Raw genomic sequence first — 23,047 nt, 5'->3', positions numbered from 1 at the left:
AAGAACAAGAGCTGCATGCAATTCATAACAATCTGCACCAGCAGAAGTGCCCCACTGTCACTGTCATCACTGCTGAAATGCAGCACCCACCCCTCAGTGTGCCAGCACCCACTTGTTTGGTCCCTATAAACATTCAGAAGTGTTGATGAATGTCAATGGGTGCCATTTTTTCCACAGGGAGAAATTCAATGGCACACCTTTGCTTCATCTGCACTTCCGCATCAGATGCTATTCTGCTGGAGTGCCCCTCTATTGCCATCTGTCACAGAGCAACAAAATGTAATGGAGTGTTGGTGGGAAGGTTCAGCTTCTACTGCCATCCCACTAACATCTGCCTCTGACACTATGGGCCAGTGTAATGAAATAGGAGGCCTTACTTTCAGAGCAGCCCTCATATATTGCTATAACAGCAAGGCACTTGAGGAGGCTGTGATACATCAAGGTTTTGAAAGCAATGTCTTTTGAAAAAATGATTATTTATGGCAGCTTTGATTTTAACTTTCCTTTTTTCTTTTTGCATGTTTTCTTGCATGCACGTTCTCTTGGCTAACGCTTAATTTAAAAAATGTTCCTGGTGAGGCTTCTGCCAGCTGACACAATGCCTTCCCAGCTGAAATACAATGTGCTTTCATTGCAGTCCTTGCTGCTTGTGTGGGTATGAGGCACCACTTTTCGGGCTGCCATTCAATGCTGTCTCTGTTAGGTATGGGCCTGCCTTTCCATACCTTAATACCCACTCAAAGAAATCTGGTCCTACTTCATTGGCAGCAACGCTGATATCAATGCAGGCCAGTCATTCCCATGCTAACAACTATGAATGCTGTAAGCTAATGTTGGATGGATGTCATCCTCTGTGCACAGACCACCAACTTATTCTGCAATCAGAATTGGATGAACAGGTTTTTCCACTGCACACTTTCCAGTGGATGGAGTTTTCAGTACACACACTCCAAATCATTCACTATCACAACAGAAGCAGACTTCAGACACGTTTTGTTAAGCAGCATTATGTAGCTGAAACTAGCCTCCAGCTCATGTTTTCCCTGGAGATCATGAAGAACAGCTGCCTGGGCACAAAAAGTACCACCAAGAGGGAACTGCTCTCCTTGCTCTTGCAAATTTGCAAACCACAGAACTATGTGTCCTTTAGCCACCACCACTGTCCCCATCTGTCGTTACAGGGAGAGCAGCAGGACTGTAGACAGACCTCCCTCTGTGTAAGGCTCTGCGCAGTGCAGGTGAGCCAGGAGATTACCCATCCCCTGGGGTGGTAGCTGCAGGACCAGAACATAACTGTACAGCTGTTACGTGAGAGTGGGTTCAAATATTGCTCCACACAACAGATGAGAAACTGTGTTACAAAAGCACAGCGTATTAAGGTATTTACTGGAAAGATTTGTACTGTAACTACTGTCCATTAGAAATACGGTCCAATTATCCAGTTTTGATTGCAGAATTAGTTGGTGCTCTGCACTGCACTTCAACAAACTCAACGGCTTACAGCGTAACAGCAACATTACCCTGAGAGGGTCCCTTCAAAACTGGTGCTACCCAACAGATGAACAAGTATAAATCAGAAATCATTGAACAGATGTTGAAGGAATCAAAAGCTTGTCAATGTCTGTTATCAGTCAGTAAGTGCTACATATTTTCTTTGTGTTTCTTGGTATTACATAAATGTAGCCCCTCTGGAATTGCCAGCATTTCACATCAGAAAATCCTAGCATTGGTTTAAAATATTATTATTAACCCAAGTGCCAACTACATTTATTTTGTGTGAAGGAAAAAAGCCATTAAAGTATGGAAAGCTGAAAACAATGGGATATTTTGTCATTCCAATTGTTACAACAATTGTTATTAGTGACAGATTTCTCCTTCACCTTTAGTCAAAAACTTTCTATAGAAGATTTCAAGTAGAGGGAAACATTTGGGACTTTTGTGCCATGCTTTTACCCTGATCTACTTGGGACTGGACAGATAGACTGGATGCACAACCAAATTGAAAGAATAATTGCAGTGCATTAGGCTAATGACCTAACTGCTCTTAATCCCATTGGCATTTACAGAGCATGAGCTACTTAATGATTAACTACTTAATAAAGAAGTTTTGTCATATCATTTATTAAAAAGCAGTACTATTTTGGAATTAGCAATAGCCACAAAAGAGTTGATGACTGAAGTCACTGAAAAATTGCAAGGCTCTCTTCTTGTACAATAAAGCCCTGGTTGCTACAGCTGTAACATTAATGAGTACTCTTTATGTACAGACATTCTTACTGTAGTTTCTAAAACAAAGCCTGCTGTGAGAACGTTAAGCACTCAACTCCAGAATACCCTACCTCATATCTGCTCATGAATACACTAACTCCACCTAAGTAAGAAGAGTTAGGTTGCATACAAAATAATGAGAGAAACACCACTTTGAATGAAGCCACAGCACAATAAATTCCAAGTCTCAGTTTAGACTCTAAACATCTAACATGGCTCTAAACATGGCTCAAGAAAGTTAACTAATAAAGCACCGGCAAGACATATAGATACAGCTAAGAGAAACAGCTCCAAACAGTGACTATAAATATTCAGTGCTTGAGTGAAAAGCTGTCTAGTTCATTTGAGAGCACTGAGAGCAGTGGTGTCCTAAAACAAAGAAGCTGCCTAATCCTATCTGTGCATCAGCAATTTTCAATCACTTGAAAACTCGAGGTGGAGATTTTTCTGGATAGTTGGTATCTAACTGACCAGCACTCACTATTTTAAAAGCTTTCACAGAAACCTGATTCTGAACTCCCTTAGCCTTGAAGGGATTCAAAGACAAACCTCCTATCCCAGCAAAGTGTCATGAAAACCAGGCTCAGAATGAGGACTCCGATGGATGCCTTCTTGCACACCAAGCTTCAGAAATCTAACATGATTTGCCCCCAGCCATTAGCTCCTGCTGATCACCCGGAGGTTAGCACTTCCTCAGCTTGAACAGGAACCAGCTATGATGAGAACACCATCTCACGTTCTGCTCCATTTAACCAAGCTGTGAGCTGCTTGGAAGGAATTCCCTCTGTCCCCACTTCTCTTTCTGTTCTGATAGATACAGCAATCATGTGGCAATATTACAGAAAAATAACCTGCCCCACAGATAACCTCTGCTGATCCTAACCTGTGGTGCAGTTACACAGTCACTGAAATTGTTTCCAGAGATAAACTGTGACAAACCCTTTTGGCAATTACTAATTTGATCCAACTGCGTGTAACTACATCCTGAATACTTTACATAGTTGTGGGCAAAGACTGGCAGCAGGGCCATCAGAACAAGGGACGCAATAGTGACTGGTAGAGCAGACGTTTCCCTCTCATCAGCTGATGAGCAGTATAGCTGAATAAACTCCTATCACCTCTGTCTATTGACAGGCACCTCACATCCCTATGTGGATCTCATCTGAGTCCAGGCAGCAGAGGCTGATAAAGAGCTAGAGAATCCTCCTGTGTTAGTAGACAAATAGCAGGCAGAGAGATCAGGCAAAGAGCGATCATAGTCATACCAATGTGCCTGAATAACGAAAGAATAATTTTGTCCCTGTCAGAAAGGCCTTGTTCAAAATCAGACAAAAAAGTTTCTTAAAGCAGCATGGCCTCATTTTCTCTGTCAATTATGAAGACTGCTCTGAAAATAATGCCTCCTACTTCATTATGTTGATCCACAACATCAGGGGCAGATGTTGCAGGAATGGCAGTAGAAGTTGAATCTTCCCACCAATACCCCATTACATTTGGTTGCCCCGTGACAGATGGCAGCAGAGGGGCACTCTCAGAAAATGGCATCTGACATGGAAGTGTGTATGAAGGAAAGGTGCGTCACTGAATTCCTCCATGTGGAAAAATGGCACCCACTGACACTCATCGATGCTTATGAATGTTGATGGAGATGCAGCAGTGAGTGTTAGCACAGTGAAGGGTGCAGAAATTCTGCAGTTCAGAAAAACTGTACTACAACCTTCTGGTAAGAATCAGCATTTCAGTGTTCTGCAGCGGGTAGAAGTCTGATACTAGGAAATAACTGTGCCACCACATTATCATAATTCTGTGAAGTTACTGATCTTTGGCCCTGTATTGTACTTTTCATTGCCACTTTCAGCTATACTAGTAACTAAGTTAAATAGTGATTGTAAAGAAACAGCCAGGCACTTCCACCAGACACTGCCTTTTCTTGTCACTCATGATTAGTGTTCCACTGTGTGTCTTATTTCTTAATGCAACTTAAAGTATAAAAATTAAATATTTAATGTAAAAAAAAAAATCATTACAATAAGCAATGTAATTCACCTACCTTTGGCTTCCTGCCTAGCCCAGAACTCTTCTACTCTTTGAAAAATGATTTTTTCATCTCTCAACTGCTTTTGCCACTGACGCAGCTCTTGTACTTCCCTATCACAGCGCACCTGGAAAAGGAAAGCAGATAACGCAACTAACATTATACACTCATGTTACTCAAGGTCACAAGTCTTTGTTTTTTATGCTGGGCTGTGGCTGTGCAAATATGTGGCATTCATCCTTTTTGCAAGGCTTGATATAAAGCATGATCCCAGAGGTTTACAGCATTCAATTTACACAGAACTAAAACCCACACAATTGACTAACCCCCCTGAAAACATAAATATGCCAATTAAGGGATCATTTTGATTACCAAGGACTCCTGAGAATGTGAATGCAGTGAGATGCCAATTCTTAAGTCAATTAAAATTTAAAGCATTATACTGTAGGGTATTAATGCCTTTAGAAAACCACAATGCTATAAAACCAACCCTTTGATCAACACAATAGAATAGAGGAGGCACATGAAGGGTCATACAGCAGGAAATTTATTCCAGCAAGCTGATTCACACCTGCTACCAGCTGCAATTCTAGCCATACCATTTTCACAAATAGAAGAGGCATTAATCTCTTATTTAAAGTAATTGGAATGCATTACATGATGTCTATTCTTTGGCAATCACTTCTATGAAAAGCCTAATTCTACTTCCATGAGAATGACAACAGTCACAGGCTTTATCTCCATATAAGTTGAATTCCTACATTATTGCTTTTGTACTGGTATAGATCCTACAAACATAAGAAGTAATTCAGCTTTCACCACTTCTGAACTGGCTCTAATCCACACTTGATTAAAGGGCAGTGTGTTGCCCATTATCCACCTTAGCACTCACACAATTACTACCTCCAGCATTAGAGCAAAAATCCAGAATAGATGCCATCACTCTGACAATAGCAGGTAGTGGTCACTGTAGTATTTGCTCACTGATAAGTGATTATTCTCTTAGAGTCACGTTCAGATAATAATAGAATTATTTAAAATAGAGTTTCTGTTTTTTTCTAAATGATATGGATACGAAATGCCATTTGCCTTAGGACATAATGTCCTAGTTATTCAGGCTGAAATTAAACAGCATTGGAGAAACAAGCACCCATATGCATGGATTCTCCTGGATATGTTTTACTTTCAGGAAGCTGACTGCTTAGCTGTCCAGAGAATGTTTACTTTATTCTTGGATGATACAGTAATGAGCCTGCTCTGTGATTTAAACTCTGTTACTCTACTGCAATACATTCCAGTTTTCACATGCTTTTCTGAGATGCACAGAAAGCAAAACAGCAGGATGCAACTTTCCACTTGTTTATATATATATATATATATATATATATATAAAATATTTATTTTTTTTAGCAGAAGTATTCTTCCCACACAGAATTTCTCCTCTGTGGTGCAACTAAAAATGCAACAGACAGCAGCTGCACTCCAGCAGCAGTTTTCAGTCCACGCTGGAGAAGATAACTTGGCATATTTCAGAGCACTGACAGAGTAGGAATACAGTGCAAGGTTATATAATCAGTACAGGTGGGGAAGACTCTCCCTAAGTCACTTGACATCAGATACTTCTTAGGCCTCTTAAAATATCCCACTGTACTACTACAGTTCTGTATTATCTCCTATAAAGGATATACAAAGTTCTTACAAGGTGAACATAAAATTTTAAAAAACCAAACAAACACAAAACATCAATGTATTATTACTAGTGATTTCTTTCCACAGAAATAAATCTTAAAAATTCTATCTTCTATGAAATCCTTGACATACTATTTCAAAAAATAAAATATAATCCCAGACAGAGGATAGTATGCTTTTATAGAATCCCCAATTCTCTATTTCAATGAGTCCATTTATTTACACAGAAAGGGGCTAAGGGAATGCTTATGGAACATTAAAAAAAACAGCAAAAAAGAGACAGGAAGACACAAAAATGAGTACCCCTACTTCTAAATATGGAACTGTTGGGAAAAAAAAAACAAAGTGTCCTTTTATAAGTGCAGACATTTAGAATCTGTATTTTGGTATGCAACAATACCACAGTGCTCTCTGTATACTGAAAATGAAGATAATGACTCTAAGCTGTTAAAAGGTAGGAGATAAGCACAGTGGATTCTGTATACTGTCAACAAAATAGCGAATACGGTGAAATACACAGCAAAATACAGGGCTCTGAGATAAAGAAAGGCACAGTCAGACAGAATTAGATACTCCAAGGTCCCATATGAAATCCGAGCAGGAACACGAACTCCCAGGACAAAGAGATTTTTTAGAAACGAGAAAGAAAAAGGAGCATAAAATAGGCAGTAGGATCTGAACGGAATCCTATCCTCGTGTTCTAAATATTCTTCAGGATCTCTAATTCAGCATATTCATGATAATTTCACAGAATGTAGCCTATTTGTAATCAGAGTGCAATTCTATGATTAAAAAGCCATGACTCAGCAGCCAAAACTCCAGGTAAGTAATCAATGGCTCAAGTATTGTTCAACTGATGTCTTTCCTGTAGATCAGCAGCCCAGCTATGAACTGAGAGCAAGCATAACATTTCTCTTTAAAAACTCAAATCACATGGACAGAATCTACACTTGCTGTAAAGAGCAGCAAATATTCAGGTGATCTTCTAGATCTGAGCCTTCACCAGTAGCGACACTTTACTGGAAAGGAACAACATATGGCAGCAAAAGCACAAGAACACTCTGTAAGATACAGAGATAAACCCGCTTCCATTCTGAATTAACTTTTGCTTGACCAATATGTTTACATAAAACAGCTTAAGCTACAGTTAAAGCTTTATAATACTTCAGGATTTACGTAGACAAATACTCTCTGTTCAATGCTAGGTAAGAACGTGTCAGAACAGTGGAAGGATGCTTTTGCTGGAAACATTAGAGGAAATTCTATTAATGAAGAAATCTGTCAGTCTAGATAAGTTATACAAATTATAAAGATTAAAAAGATCCCATGAAATAAGTAGCACTAAGCACATATTCTGCAGTAGAAGGGTGAAATTTACCTTCTTGAAATGGAGACGTGCCTGGAAAATTGATACCTACCAGTCAAGGGTTTTCATCAGACATTGGAATACTGCCTTGGCCCATGATAGATAAATTGGATGTCAATAAAAGAGAACATGAGACGTAAAGATAAAGATATTTGATGAAATAACTGTCAAAAGCTTTATTCCAGCTGCTTGCCTCACAAAGACCTCTCGAGATCTTCTTTCTTGACCTCCTCAGAGAACCAAGCCAGACTGCTTTTGTGTCTCATTTGTATGTCTCATGTATAAGCAACAAATGAGATTATCATTACTCCTTTGAAGTATACTGATTACCGAATATTCCTTTGTTTGGTCCTGGAACTAAGAGACTTTTTCTGATAGGAATGGGAAACTGAAGGTTTGAATTAGAGTTTCTTTTGAGTGAGCCTTTATATCTGTAAACCAACAAGATCTCCAGAAAAACAATGGAGGTGATGGCAGCAAATGCCTGTTTACTCAAAAATCTGCATCTCCCTGCAAGGCTAGCTCTGCACCCAGAAAGCACCTTCCCTTTCCTGCTAGGCTGTGTTTATAACAGCTAACATCACTTCCTGTAGTTTTCTTCTACTAAGGTCCTAATCTAACATTCCACTATCTTGTCAGCTTTTTTCCTGACTTTTAAACCAGAAAACTGTTATAAAAGCAACTAGATTGTTGTTTGCATTTCAGTGTGCGGCCTGGTGCTTTTGTATCTGTACAATCAATGAACGTACAGATGTCATGAGATGTACCAGAGAGCTTGGCTACGCATTTATTACACCAGAGCAGAAAAGATAGGATGCTTACCCATATTCCTGGGTTCACTTATGAAACTCCAGCAGAGAGAATCTCCAGCAGAGATCCTTCCCCACTTGCAGTCAGCTCTTCAATGGGTCTGGGAGAGGTGCAGCCAGGCTCCACTCTTCCAGCAGCACAGCTGAATCGCCTTCACCTATGCTCCCAGGGCTGCCTCATGGCTCGCCTCAGGTAATCAATCAGAGGTTCAGGCCCTGATTCAGCAGTTCTCATACAGTATCTGCTTTGTAGTACAGAATTTGTCTTGAATTTGAAACAAATGTCTTTGTATGAAAGATCATAGCAAAGGCTTTGTGGAGAGCAATCATTAAATATTATTACCAAAACAAGGATTTCTCTAAATTCTGGTCTAGGTAAGGATGAATGTAGTTTTTCAAGTTATCTTTTATTACCAGAAAGTGGTATATCTATATGATTTTTTCCTTCATATAGAAAAATCCTCATTGACTGACAGCTTTGTTTTTATGATTCCTGCGCACAGGCAGACAGCCAGATGTGCAGAAATAAGAGAAATATATGAGAAGACGAGATGCTTAGCCAGCTATGCAAGTAATATAGTCCATTGTCCAGATCAACGTGGCTAATGAAGCATCTGAAACACAGTGAGTTCATACAGGATGTGTCAGAGAAAATAACCAGCTCTGTTTTCTCATATTTTATGAGATCATTTATAAATAATAATAATAATATAAACTTAGAAAGTTCATATCAGAGTTATTTATATTAAGGAAAATCATCTGAATTCTCCTCTGATTTTTCAGACTCTATCATTACTGCATTGAATTCTCAGTTAAACAGTGTTTGCTTAACTTACAAGCTCAAAGATAACATGTAACCCTGCAGAATAACTTGCTACAAATTATTTTGATTTTTTATTCTCACTTTAAGTTCTAGTTTTTAAAAGCCCAAGTTTTTTCATCTCTAATAAGCTAAAGTATGTAACTGTTAATTTTATAGTCTGAATTATTTACATAGAATCATATCATAGAACACTTGATTTTCAATGTCTCTTACTTTTTAATGCTACAGTTCCTCTCTCATTTCTAGGAATCAGTTTCAAATGATAAATGCTATGCTGAAAATTTTAAAGTTAACAAAATGAGAAGGGATTGTGCCCTTCAGAATGTCTGGTAGAAGCACAAGGTATCTGAGCAACCATGCGGGGCTCAGCTCACTATTATTGGATGTATGCCTTTGTAATACTCCACTGCAAGGATGCCTGCAGTGATACTGTCAGTGCTAATTAATGTTAGAGTCAACGCCATCTCTGTTTAGAAAAACAAAAATCAAGAAAAAACAAACAAATACAAAGTGTCAAAAATCAGTCAAGAAGATCATCTCAGGATATTTCACCATTTTTGCCTGCATGGCACTTTATAATAGGAACTCATATATTCACGATTGTTAAAATAGGACAGAAAAAATTAACAGAGATTGTTTTATTCTGAACGTGATTTAGAGAACACCAGATGTATAGACAGATCACAGTGAGACTATCATGATAGCAGAAGCTATTTACAGCCTTAAGCTATGATAAAGGCAGTCAAAGACACTTTTGTCACATGATTTCTAAGTCCATTTTTTCTAAAATCATGAAGGTTTTAGAGCCTTAGAAAGAAAAGCTTGCCAGAATCTCCTCAGGATTTTCAAAATAATTTATATCTTATCCTAGGCTTAGCACTACTGTTACACTCCAAAATAACAGCAATAGCCAATTTTCTTCATAACATACTCAAGGGCCTTGCTTTTCCCCCTTACACTGGGGAGTGCATTAGCGCTGTTTCACTAGTAAGCTTTGCATCATCTGAAGAACAGCCCCCATTCCTCTCTGGTCTGGTTTGTTGTCTCAGTGTTACCATCTTTGTTTCTATACGCTTCTATTTCTGAACAGACCTCACTGATCCTCTATGCACCCCTACACTCACTCACTCTGTATAACTCTAGATGACACAAAATAACATTTTAGCAAGTTGCCAAAGACAAAATGTAAATTTTTCAGTATTCTGAAATTTGAATCACTGTGGATTTCATGAGAAAAACAGGAAGATTACATCAGTGTAAATGCCTGTGAAAAGATTGTAGTCACTAGGCATAAGGCAGAGCAACATCCAAAGTCAATGAACCATGAGGATCTCAACAGCTATTTATAGTATCCTCTACTTAAAATTTATGTAAGGATTTTCCCTAGGGCCTTCACAGTCCTACAGATTCAACATCAAGCAAAGTAATTATAGATCATTCTTACCCGATAACCTCTCCAGAATGCCTGAATTATTATGCTTGCTTCTTCTTCTGATAGGAAGAAAGACAGAGGCAATGGTTGCCTGGGACTAAATTAAAAAAAAAAAAAAAAAAAAAAAATTGTAAAAGACTGGCCTTCAAAAGTACATTACTTTATTCCTTAGCAATATGTTTTATAAAAAAGGTTGCTCAGGAGCCTGAAACATGCTCTAAGATAAAAGGTACAGTTATTTCTCCTTTAAAATATACTCTATGTATGCTACAATCATTTCTTCCGTAAAATAATAATAAGATAATGGAATGCAAAGCACAGTAATCTTTCTTACTCTTCCTATGTGGATTCTGAATTGCTACCATTACAGTGGGGTTTGGGCTTGCAGTGGGAGGGGAGCAAGAGGTGTTGGAAACATGTCATTTGTAAAGCAAAGGAGGTTTTAGCGTGCATGTAACAACAAACAAATTTATGACAAATGTTTATAACCTAATTGTTAAAATTGTACAACTTCAATCTATTTTAGTACCTACAGCTACATTATGATTTCACTTAAGCGGAATGTACTAAAAATTAAAAAAATGATAATTATTGCATGTATTGCATTTCTGATGACTGAGAAGTACCCTAAGCAATATCTACATTTCAGACATCACTAATAAAAACTCAAATCATGATATCAAGTCTTGCTTTGCAAAAGTCATTTTCTATGAAAGTTGATTTATGTATCACACACACTGATTTAAGAAATACCAATCTGGATGGAGAAGACATTAATTTATACAGCTTTCTTTTGTACTAAATGTAATATAGTATTTACAGACTTCAATGTTGCAACTCATGAAAATACCATTAGTGGAGTTGGCAGCGTTAGAATGGCACTAAGAGCCACTCTCCCTGCATGGAACACAGCAGCACAGCTTTGACTCAGAAGACCACAACATTAGGAGTTTCGATGAAGCAATAATTTGGATTTAAGTACAAAATATGTTTTTGTCAGTATCAGGCTTAAGCTCTGCTTTAACAATACTAGAGGCCATGTACTACAAAGACCATAAGTAACCAATCTATCCAGTCCTACACTTAGTGGCTAGAACACCACTTCTGCTATTTCTTTTTGAAACCTATTTTTAAATACATTACAGTTCAGGCTAGAAGGTCTGACAGCTTACATTTTCCTTCCATTTAATTTCATTTCTCTTTGTCTCTGCCCTGGTAAGCTTCCTGTGCTCTCCAAGGCCTTTCTCTTAGAGCTTATCTTCACTGAAGGAATATTTCCACGTAGAGCACAACCTCATGCTGCATTGACTGCACCATTCGGGTTGGCACACTCAGCTGCACCGCTCTCATCATCTTGTTACTTGGCTCTTGGGTACATTTATTTTCATGGGAAAGAAAACCTCAGACTATTTGGAAGAATGGAAATAAAGCAAAAATGAAGAAATTCGCTCCACTAAGTAAAACAGTGCTAGCTCTATGAGCATTAATTAGCATTTCTGCTGCTCAAGGGAAACTGCATGTGCAGGAGAAGCAAAGCTTCCTGAGCTAACTGCTTCTCATAATTAGACTTAAAAACACAAAGTTAGATTCTGCTGTTTTGGCTGATAGGCTTTCATTCACTGTTCTATTTTTGATCTTCTTGGAAACAAAATCTTACAGTGCGAAACACACTGAAAGACCTACATTACAGAGACCCACTTCACAGCAATCATATGAAAGACACTGAAGTTTCCTAAGAACGAGTACATCTCTAAGGAACAGACTGAGATTCCCCCTGGCCTGCAAGGCCAACTATAGCATTCCATTGCTTTCATTTATAAATTATAAAAACGTCTCATTTATAATCCAACACTATATTTAAGAAACCAATATAAATTCAAGCAAGAAGTACGGGACTTCATTTTCAGTGTGACAGCTAGTGGCAAATATCAATCACTTCTGAAATATCAATCACTTTAGCAGGGCAGCTTTAGAGAACAAAAGTCATGCCAGGTCCATTTTTGTCTAAGCGAATATACACAGTTGGCTTCAGGTCAAATAAAAATAGAGTCTGAACAGAGGTAATCACCCATCAGCACCGAGCTAGGAAAAGAGGGAATATGTCATCTGTGGCACAAGACAGCTGTATGATTCCAAGAAGATTAAAACTGACAGCAAAATGCACAGTAGCTATCTTCTGCTTATTTAGTCTTTGATTACGATTTAAATATCTATTTTGATATATGTATGTGATATATTGCATAAAATTGTACCTGTAAAAGAGAATCAATAAAACGACTGTCCAAAGTACTACAATTTACCAAACATGAATAAAGCAGACGCTGACCAGAGGACAGTTACATTTCAGGAAACACATTTCTTGCATTGTGCTCAATCGAGCTTTACAGATCCTGACTACGTGAGATACTTTTTAATTACACCACAGCACACAGGTGGAATTTACCTCCCAGAAGGTCCAAAACAGACTTCATTAAACAGATGCGTGAGGTACTGGGAGAGGTTCTCACTGATGCTGTGTGTCTTGTTTCCTCCCGGAGAGAAGCTGGGCTTCCCAGCAAGCTCTCAGAAAGGGCAGGGAAGAACCTCCACTGACAGCAAAACAGCCAAGCTGACATGGAGGCTCACAGTCCCACAAAGGGCTCTGCATACAGTCGGTATTGTTATGCAGTCATGTCTGGAAGCCCCAGCTGTTCTTACACTCCCCTCTGTCCTACAGATAGGCCCGATTCCTTCCTTGAAAAGTAAATGTAAGAAAGAAATTTAATGGAGGGCAATTTTCACTATGCTTAATTCAGGACTTGGTAATTGTGCAGGACGGAGTGCAGGAGGGAATGCAGGTAAGTGCAGTTGCCAGGGGGTTTTCTCTCTTTAGAAAGCTGTTCTCTTGAAATAATGAAGTAACCTTGCAAAGAGGCACCAGGTCCCTTTTCTGGAGGCTTGCGAGTTTCAAGATAACAGCCACACCAAACAGCCTAAGCCACTCCACCTTCTATCTGTGATGACTACCGTTCTTGAGTATTGGTATCATGTATGAACACAGGCAATGACAGAGTCATGGCAGAATTCCTGATCTAAAGGACAAAATAACAGAACATAGAATTGGAAGAAATACATAAGACACCAAAATAAATGAATGCAGTGATCTCCTTAAGTCCTAAAAGAGGATTCTGATCAAGTCTGGGAAGTACTCAAATGAGATGGTGGCCTGAACAATCAAAGCCATCTTTTATATTTCCAGTACTTCTTATTCCCACCCAGAGAATGTAGAAATATTACAGCAGCACCTGCCTTCATAGTGTGCTTCTTCCATGTCAAAGGTATTGTTTCATCTCAAAAATAAATAAATAAATAAATAAAATCCCAAAGTTCTTCTTATAGATACTGCTAAGATTTAAGATTATTTACACCTAAACAAAACAGAACCAAAAAAACCACCAAAACAACAAAGAACAAGAAGAAGAAAACTGCTGGTAAAAAAGGGAGACCAAGGTACCAATTTATCTGAGCTGGTATTTAAAACTAATTAGGTACATTAATCACATGTTACACTATCCCTGCATGAGCCTCAGAAGTTTACAGGGGAAGATTCCCAGAAACAATTGACAAAAGTACTCCTGGAACACTTCCACAGGGCAGGCTGGGTGCATAATGAAGCATAGTGCATCGTGGTAAAACATGAAAACATGCAGTAATCTAAATACACTGTAATAAGAGAAAAGCATTGGAACAAAAAATTCCTTACAGTATATAAGTAAGCATTTTTGTGCATTATATGGAAGGCACATTTTTGAACAATTGTGAATGTGGGCAAGGGCAAATTTAATCTCCTGAAGTAAGGACGTGCAAATGAGCTGACATTCTGAAGAGTGACTCTTGCTGTCTGACCTCCTATTACTTTCTGTAACTAATGGCTCCTCGATAGTATCAATAGTTAAGTGAAGAATAAATAAACGAATGAATGAATAAATAAATAAATAGATTTAGACCCCTATTGCCTACCTCCTTTCTCTGAATCTTACACAGCTTCATAGGATCACACTTCTGTATCTTGAATAACTCAAGTATAGGCTATAGGTCATGAACAAGGCAAACATTTCACTTTTAAATCATCTGCCCCATTTCTGCCTCTTACAATTTTAACAAACACCAACAAGTAGTAAATTTTAGCTTGATTAATTGGTTTTTACGACGTACAATGATGAACAGATCTGATGTAAAACACACGAATGTAGGCTAGATATGCAACCCTCCCTCCACCTCCATACCCAGGGTGCTGGGAAACCCAACAGTTTAGAGCTGCAGCTTCTTCCACTTTCAAGGCTTTTAGGAAAAAATACCTTCTACGTACAATTTAACTTGGGCTGTTTCTTCCTTCTGTGCAAAGGCCTCAGAATGGGGACAATACTGTGCATGTATTACCTATAATTGTAGCAGAAAAATATTGCAGAATATGAAAAAGGAACAGCAGCAAAACTAGTCTCCAATAGTACTCTAGTAGCATCATTATGAAGATGCCACAAACCACCAATATGTTCTGAATTTTTCATTGCCACTTGGACAATCTTTACATAAATTAAGGCAAGTTATGACACTGCATCAGGATTTGTAGCCATAAAACCTCAACCTCATAAAGCACCATTACACGAGATAAATATTTAATACATAAAGTTTGTGAAGTTCTGACAATGCAATTTTCCAATACACAATCCTCTTTTAAGTCAAAATTTTATCCTTCGTTAACTTGAATTCTGCCACTTTACTGCAATGTCAATTCTTTACTTGGATCCACGCAGAATAAAATCCATACAGATGTATTTGTCTGACTTCCCTCTTAATATAATTAAAGGTGCTGCTCATCACATCAAAAAGTTTAAGGTTCAAATTATTAAGGAAAATTAAAGAGAAAACATAATGCAAACTAAATACATACCAAATAGGGCTAATTTGGAGACAGACAAGAGAAATAAAACAGTCTGCAGAAAGCAAAGCCTGTAGAAAATGGGCACATTAAGGAAAGAAAGAAATCAGTCACCCATGCAAAATTACCCCTATTGGCCATCTGAGAACTGACAATGAAGTCAACTGTAAAGGCAGCTGAGACCAGCAGGCTTTTCTAATTAGAGTACTGGGGGTGGGTAAAGGGGGAAAAAAAAAAGCAAAATCAATGTGTATATATGTACAAACAGACATTTGGCAGAAAGCCACTACTTCAGATTTAGCAATCATTTGTAGATATATATATGATCTGTCCACTTCATTAAAGCAAAGATAAATGATTTGCTCTATTTGTTCATATGATTTGCTCACATTTGTTTTCATACACACAGACATTAAATGAGGAAATGTATCCTTCAGAACTGAATATCCAGTAAATACCTCTATACAGAAAATTAGGAAATGCAGATAAAACAACCCTTGTGAACAAATGTTTATAAAAGATCCTGAATTCCCTGTAATGTGCATATGCAAAGATTAATCCTCAACAGCCAGAAAAATATACATACTTATTCCTAACCTAGAACCATACAGCATTATCTTTCAGTGAGTGTAAGGGTTGAAGATAAACTTGAAAAATATTGTCATGTTATTAAATTCAGTTAACATCAGGCTTTTATAATACCAAAATTTATCAGTGCAATGGAATGCTTTGGATTTTTAAAATTATTATTGTTTTCTATTTCTTTCCTTAATAGGCCTTAAGACATTCCCATGACATTCCCATAATGCTCAGAATAAAGATGCATCCTATGCTAGAAAAGCAAAGTTTAAGTGGGATTAGGGCATAAACACAGATCAAGCTTGACTTCTCCATGATTCAGTCTCATGTATAGAGTTTGGTTACATGTGGTTGAACATCTAGAAAATACTGACAGAAGACAACAGCGTTGCTTATTAGCACATTTAAAGAAGGAAAGCAAAAAACCTAGGCTTTAATTACATTAATTCCATTTGAATATACCAGTGGTGTTGAAAGTAAGATAGGGATATATTCCAGTAAGTTTCCAAAACCTTTTGTTAGTTGCCTGTTAAAACTTCAGTTTTCTGTCCTCTAAATGGCACAGCTATCCTTCAATGCAACATAAACGTCTTGTGCTCTCTTGGGAGTGAAATGTAGATTAACAGTCAGTGTGGAGGCTGCTCCTTCTATTGCTTATGAAATCTGCTTCAATAATCAAGGATTCCAAAGGGATATAATATCTAGGTGGCTCCAAAAGTAATGCCTCATATTTATTCCTCGTGAACTACAACAGTCATGAAGAGCACAATTACACCATTTAATAGGGCAAATTCTCAGCTACAAAACATTATTTTTCAACACAGACACCATCACTAGCTGCAGAATTTTATCAGTGATGAACAAGAGCCTTCCTAGGGGGGAAGGTTCCACCTCTACTGCCATAGCACCAACAACTGCCTCTGACATCATGGGCCAAACTAATGAAATAGGAGGCATTGCTTTTGGAGCAGCCTTCATATGTTGTCTGTGCTACTAGTACTATCCTGAGCACAGTGAAGACAGTGTAAGTATACTAGGCATTTTATGTACTGCTATCATAGCAATTACTGTAAATACTAAAGCTGAAAACAAACCTGAAGTAATTTTACAAGTTTACGACAACCAACTTTTAAGGCAACAATGTTTGAATTTAAAATTCTGGAAGCTGACTTCAGGTCTCCTAAAGGGAAACTCAGCTGGAGGATCTCACTTAGAAACACACAGTATGGGAAGTGAGGCTCATAAGACCATGACTTTGACTATTTTTCTGGAGGCACTGGAGGAGAGCCAAAAAAGTCATAGTCAAGTATGGAATATATTAAAAAAAAAGATAACAATTACAGACAAAAACAGAAATGACAATAAAATACAGACACTCAATCACATTCTAACTGTTGTGTCCAGGAGGATAAAATAATAAATTATTTATAACTTACCCAGAAGAACATAATAACAAATTCTCATTTAATATTTCAATCTTTCATTTCACAATAGTGATGCTTACTTCATAAGCAATATTTGTTAAGAAATCTGTAATTGCAAGGTGTGTTCACACTAGAATTGCTTTTCAATAAATTATTTGTGAAGGCCTCATTGCTCAGAGGACTGGAGACCAAATGCATATAAATTTAAAAAATACTTTGACATGTCAGTGTCCTTGTGGAGCTGTCACTACGTTATTTAGGAGCACAAGTCCTAGCAGAAGCTATGAGTCATTCAGGCTGTGATTCCACAGTGTATTCTCTTGTTGGCAAAGCTGACTTAAGCAGTTCCTGCCACCACCACTACATCTTACCGGCTCATTTGCTTTCTTCACCTTGGCCTGAGCCCTTCATTTTAATCTTTCTTTTGTGCCAATGCAAAGGATTGTTTGACTCCCAAGTGAACCAGATTGGAGAAATGATCTACATTTTAAAGAGCTATACAAAACCCTCATATTTGGCAGAGATATTTTTAACTCGGAGGAGGTTTCTGGTCAGAATAACCAAGCTTACTATCAAACAAGGTGCTATCATGTTGACTAGAAGCAAGTTGGAATGAAGAACAGGAGAGGGCAAGGAACAATGTAGGTTAGCTTTACTTCTAGGAGGAATATTTGTTAAACTGTGAACTTAGACATTTATTTTATGCATAGATATCCACCCCAACCATTCAGCGGTGTCAAATTGCCTTACTGTCCAAAGGCTCTTAGTATGCTTAGGAAATTAGTATGACAACTTCACTGCATTTCATAATTAGCTTCACAACTCCAAAATTACTGCCTTAATTAGGAATTTTGTTGGCAAGATCACCTAGTGAATGAAAATTTTAGAGGCGCCACACAAGGCTCGAACAACAGCAGCTGGGCAGTATGATACAGTAAAGGTACCTGAAGCTAACACAGTTGAGATGAAATGGGTCACCCCCCAATGGCTCCCTTAGTGCAGACGCTTCCTAGGCAGCTTTGATGACATGACTGTCCTTAAGATAGCCAGAGTTAATTGTCCATGCCTCACTTTACAACTTGCTTCCAAAAACCAGAATATACCAAGGAGCTTTTCTCTTGCTGAGTCAGTGACTCAAGGTTCTAAGTCTCTCCAAAGGATTGTTTCACAAAAAAGCTCAACTTCCACTTACATAGCACAAAGACTCAAACATGTCTACAGCGACATTCATCTCTAAGTTTTCACCAACGACCACTCTAGTCTCCAATTAAGTATTTAACAGAAAACTTTCTCCCAAATCTGACCTCCTCAATTTCTTTATTCTCTCACCCTGGGCTGTACTTTTTTCTTTTTTTCATACCACAGCTGCACTGTAAAACAAAGTGAAACCTCAAGAACAGTAACAAATGTTTCAAATTGCTAGGTAGGTGGGTTCTGAGGGAATAATGAGAAACCTGGGGTTGAGACTGCTGAAACAAGTGCTCATTACTCAAGTGCAAAGTCATACATATGGGCATAAATGCATACTAATGCCAAAGATTACTACAAGTACTTTTAAAACAGCTGCTTACAGTTAGAGGAAGAACTTCTAGATTGTATTTCCTCAAAGATTTCCACTGTAGGAGGCAGCATTAGAAACATTGTTTTGTTCCTGATTACAGTGATACTCATAATACTACCAGGTTATTTGCATGTCCTGCTCTGTTTAACAATTGATGTTTAAGAATTCTAAACCAACTTATCTGTGAACAACCCTAATGCAAAAAATACGTTGTAAACAATACACTACCAAGTTAGAAAGGATCATATAGTTCTTTACTGCACAAAGTAGAGGGCATTTAGAGTGGAAAAAATATAATGCACTGAAACCATAGTACATTTTTGTAATAACTGGAGGAAAAGAATAAAAAGAGGAGAGATTACTCTGACTACTGCAATAACTTACTGGTTCTTTAGCCAGTCGTGAACAAAAGGGATAGAAAAGAACTCTGTGAATGACTCATCTTTCCTCCTTGGATTGTGGCTGATTAAAACAAACAAACAAACAAGAGAAAAAGAAAGCAATTAATATTAAAGAGCAGCTATTCCATTTAGAAATTACTGTCTTTGAGCCATTGGACATATATTAACAGCAAAAGCCATGATTAACTTACTTGTATAACCACTCCGTTAGGAAATCACAGGCAATAAATTTGGTCCTTTTTCTCTAAAGATAGAAGATAGTTTCATATTATTTATTATCTTTGGATAAGTCACATGTTTTTACTAGCGGAAAGGAACAGATGCTAAACTGACTGTTTTTATTAAATAAAATATATGGGATGTTACTCTGTCTCCTTAAATACTGCTACTGCCAACAGTCAGTGGCTCAGCCAAAATCTTCAACCTTTTGTGAAATGCTAAAATGTCAAGTTATAATGTCAAGCCAAGTCAAAAAATGAGTGAGAAAATTTTACATACGTTATCTTGATACTCACTGTAGTATAGCTGAAAGAAATGTCTCTGAAGGGTAATCTCCTTTAGTAGCAACCTCAATGCAAAGAAATTAACAGAACTCTTACATGAAAATATGTTGTAAGCCTACTTGCCATTTGTTCAAAGCTCTATTATCATACTTAAATTACTTCATTACTTCCAAGGATTTGAAAGGACATTGATGGAACATTGTTTCCTCTTGCATAGAGGAAAGTTGCAGGTGTTGTGCATACGTACACACGACAGCGCACTGCATGGCTGCTCACACAAAATTTCCTGTTGGGTAGTCCAGATGCAGCCTTTAACTGCAGACTCAGTTGAACAGGACCTGTTCAACTGGACTGCACTACATACTACAAAATACCTTTTGAGATCAAAATACCAAGCAAGAATTTTGATCAGTATAGAATTAAAGCCTGTCTTTTCCTGGAGGTTTCCTCTTTGCATTCCATCCTTGCAAATAAAGTGTACAAATGACTACAGGTGCTTATTCTTCTTTTCATACACCAGGTGTGGTTCCATAGCATGGAAAATATAATCTAGACTGCTGGTCAGAATTAACTAGTCTGTTCAGGATCCCTCTTACACAAGATGTGTAACAGACATATACAGCCAGAGAGTGAAGGATAAAAGATATTTAGCCACTGCTGAAGAGAGACAATCAGTACTTTATTAAACTAGCAGCCATTTGGAAGAAAGAAAGCCTAACACAAAGCTCAAACACGTTAGTGAAAACCATTAGATGTCATGAAAAAGGTTGGAGCCTTGAACTGCAAGAAATGATGGAAATACTGCCACTTGCTAAGAAATCAGAATAACTACGCAATTGGAGATCAATGCATAAAAACGATGAAAAAAAAAAAAACAAAAAAAAAAAAAAAAAAAAAGGGCATGTGAAGAGCAAGGCAGACAAGAAGGGCTGCCACTCTCTCAAGGTTTGAGATTTAGCGTGCAACACAGAATCACTTTGTATCACAGCCACACCTGAAGTGGATGAGGAAAGTTCTTTAAGATCCTGACTGCATCCAGTGAAGGATGCAGGGCGGTCACATAACTAGGGGATGACAACAGTGAAGTTCACAGGTAGACAGCACAGCATCCCTAGACAACACCCCAGAAAACACCTACTTTTCTAATTAAATCTTACCATAGGTAGACATACAGATAATCTTCCACAGAAAAGAAAGAAAACTGCCTTAAAGGTAAGTGGGAGAACAGAATGAGGAGATTACAGAACTCCTTTCAGTCCTGAACTCCACATCCCTTTTCAGGCTTCATAACAAAAGTTCTGGGGTTCATGGAGAGCTCCACTACAATGCTTGGCTGTGTAGAACATGTATGTCTCTCCAAGGAATTTTCTCACTTATCAGTACAATGCCAAACACTGTTCCTAGAAGCCAAACACCTATGTTTTGAGACACCAACACCCTTTACTAGGGAGATTTCTGCAGCTTATTTTACATGATGACTTTCACTTGAACAGAATCTGAAAACACTGCTTGATTGTCCTTATGTAGATATTCCCAAGCCCAGTACAAAACTGGATCCATTATTCAACGAATTGTTTCTGAAGCCAAACTCTATGCTTTGTCAAGAAAATGAAATTTAATCTAGCATTAGTAATTTAATCTTAAAACAGAGTTCCTTTGCAATGGGAAGAAAAACGATCAGAATAATGTTGTCAAAGCAGTTATCAGTGAATCAAATTCATCTTAGCCTATCCTTGTCAGATTCAGTGAGCTTATCAGAGAGTGATTCAGTCTAAATCTTTTTTTTTTTTTTTTTTTTTTTTTCTTTTTCCTGCCAGGAAACAGCTCACTCTGCTAGTCAATTAAATCTTGAGTTGCACAGCAGTCAACATTTACAGAAGGGAAAGAATGACATAAATTGACCTGTCTTTGACACATTCCTCCTATGCCACGTGAATCAAGATAAACACAGGAAATATCTGCACAATGCACACTGTTAACCTGCAGAAATCTTTATTAACTATTCATGATCAGAATGCATGTTCCTATCTTCAGTGTGCTTGGTAATAATAATGCAAAAATATTGGTGATGGGGAGATTCCAGAGACATCAGATGATCTTCTTCCATTTGCTTTCCCTCATTTAACATACTTTAAAATATAATATATTCCACACAGTCTGTCACAACAATTTCCTTCTGCAATTGCCAACAAGAGAGAAAAACCATAGTTATGAAAATAAAAGTGTTCAAACCTTGTTCAGTCTTTATTTTGAAAAATGAATGCATTACTCAAGTTTCATGAAATAAAAGATTTAATAAAATATCTTTCCCCAGAGACTTTTGAAAGCAGACATGATAAAGCAGAGGACAAATGACAATAGAAAAAAAAAATCAGCAAGGGAATGCACTGGACAATCTAATAGGTCTCTTTTAAATCTCTCATTTAAAAATGAAGCTCCTGCAGACTGCTCCCAGTTCATTTGAAGCCTGCAGATATATCTGGCAGCTGGCAGCTTTACTAGGGTTTTGCTTTTAGATTTCTCATGTGTACTCACTATATAATGAAAAGAAGCCTATTACAAATCAAATGTTTAAGTTGTTCCATCACTTTCCAAATAAGACCTTGCAGACTGCTTTCTTACATAGATGAATACTTTCCTTTTCCACACTTCCCTTCTGATTCTGATTCTTCCCTTCCAGACAGGTGTCTTTTCTGATCTCTACCTTGACTTCCTCTGTTGTTCCCATGACCCAAACTCCCTTATCCCATTTTCTTCAATCCCTTTAACACGTGAAGACCTTTAGTGCTCTCATCAACAATCCACTCTTTGCTCCCCCCCACCATTCCCTCTCTCTTTCCCCAGGCTCACACAGCAGTGCCTGCCATCATTTCAACTACTCCTCTCTTTTTTGCACTGCTTCTTCCATTTATCTTCCTCTGGTTTATTCTATTGGAGCTGCCCTTTGTAAAGGGGCTTTAATGACTCATGTCTAGCCAGAATTCAAATCCCATATTTTGCTCTCATCCTTTACAATTTCAGTTACCTTAATCACAATTAATCATGTTGCTCTCTTTTTCTCTCATGAATTCCATGAATCTTTTTACTCTTTGTTCTCTTCCTATTTTTGAAGCTATTTCCACTGTGTTTATCACAGGAATCTTTCTCCCTGCTCTCAGCTTCCTCTGGGCTTTCTAAGGGTTGTTTTTTTATCCTAAAAATCAGTACCAGCCATTGCAATAACCACTTTAATACAAGAT

The 23,047-nt window shown here is 37.8% G+C and overlaps 1 protein-coding gene across 1 annotated transcript in view; it reads right to left on the bottom strand.

The window, feature by feature from the left end:
• IQCK (IQ motif containing K) overlaps nt 1-23,047 on the bottom strand; it is a gene marked incomplete at both ends in the record, with an annotated part of 37,834 nt that overhangs the window by 6,444 nt on the left and 8,343 nt on the right. The window contains 4 exons of the mRNA XM_079542789.1: nt 4,319-4,430; nt 10,435-10,519; nt 19,289-19,366; nt 19,497-19,549. Of these exons, the coding sequence (XP_079398915.1) occupies nt 4,319-4,430; nt 10,435-10,519; nt 19,289-19,366; nt 19,497-19,549 (328 nt within the window). The remainder of the gene's footprint in view (nt 1-4,318; nt 4,431-10,434; nt 10,520-19,288; nt 19,367-19,496; nt 19,550-23,047) is intronic.

The sequence above is a fragment of the Tetrao urogallus genome (assembly GCF_951394365.1).
Source record: "Tetrao urogallus genome assembly, chromosome: 15".
Taxonomy (NCBI): domain Eukaryota; kingdom Metazoa; phylum Chordata; class Aves; order Galliformes; family Phasianidae; genus Tetrao; species Tetrao urogallus.
This window is presented reverse-complemented; position numbering and strand designations above follow the sequence as displayed.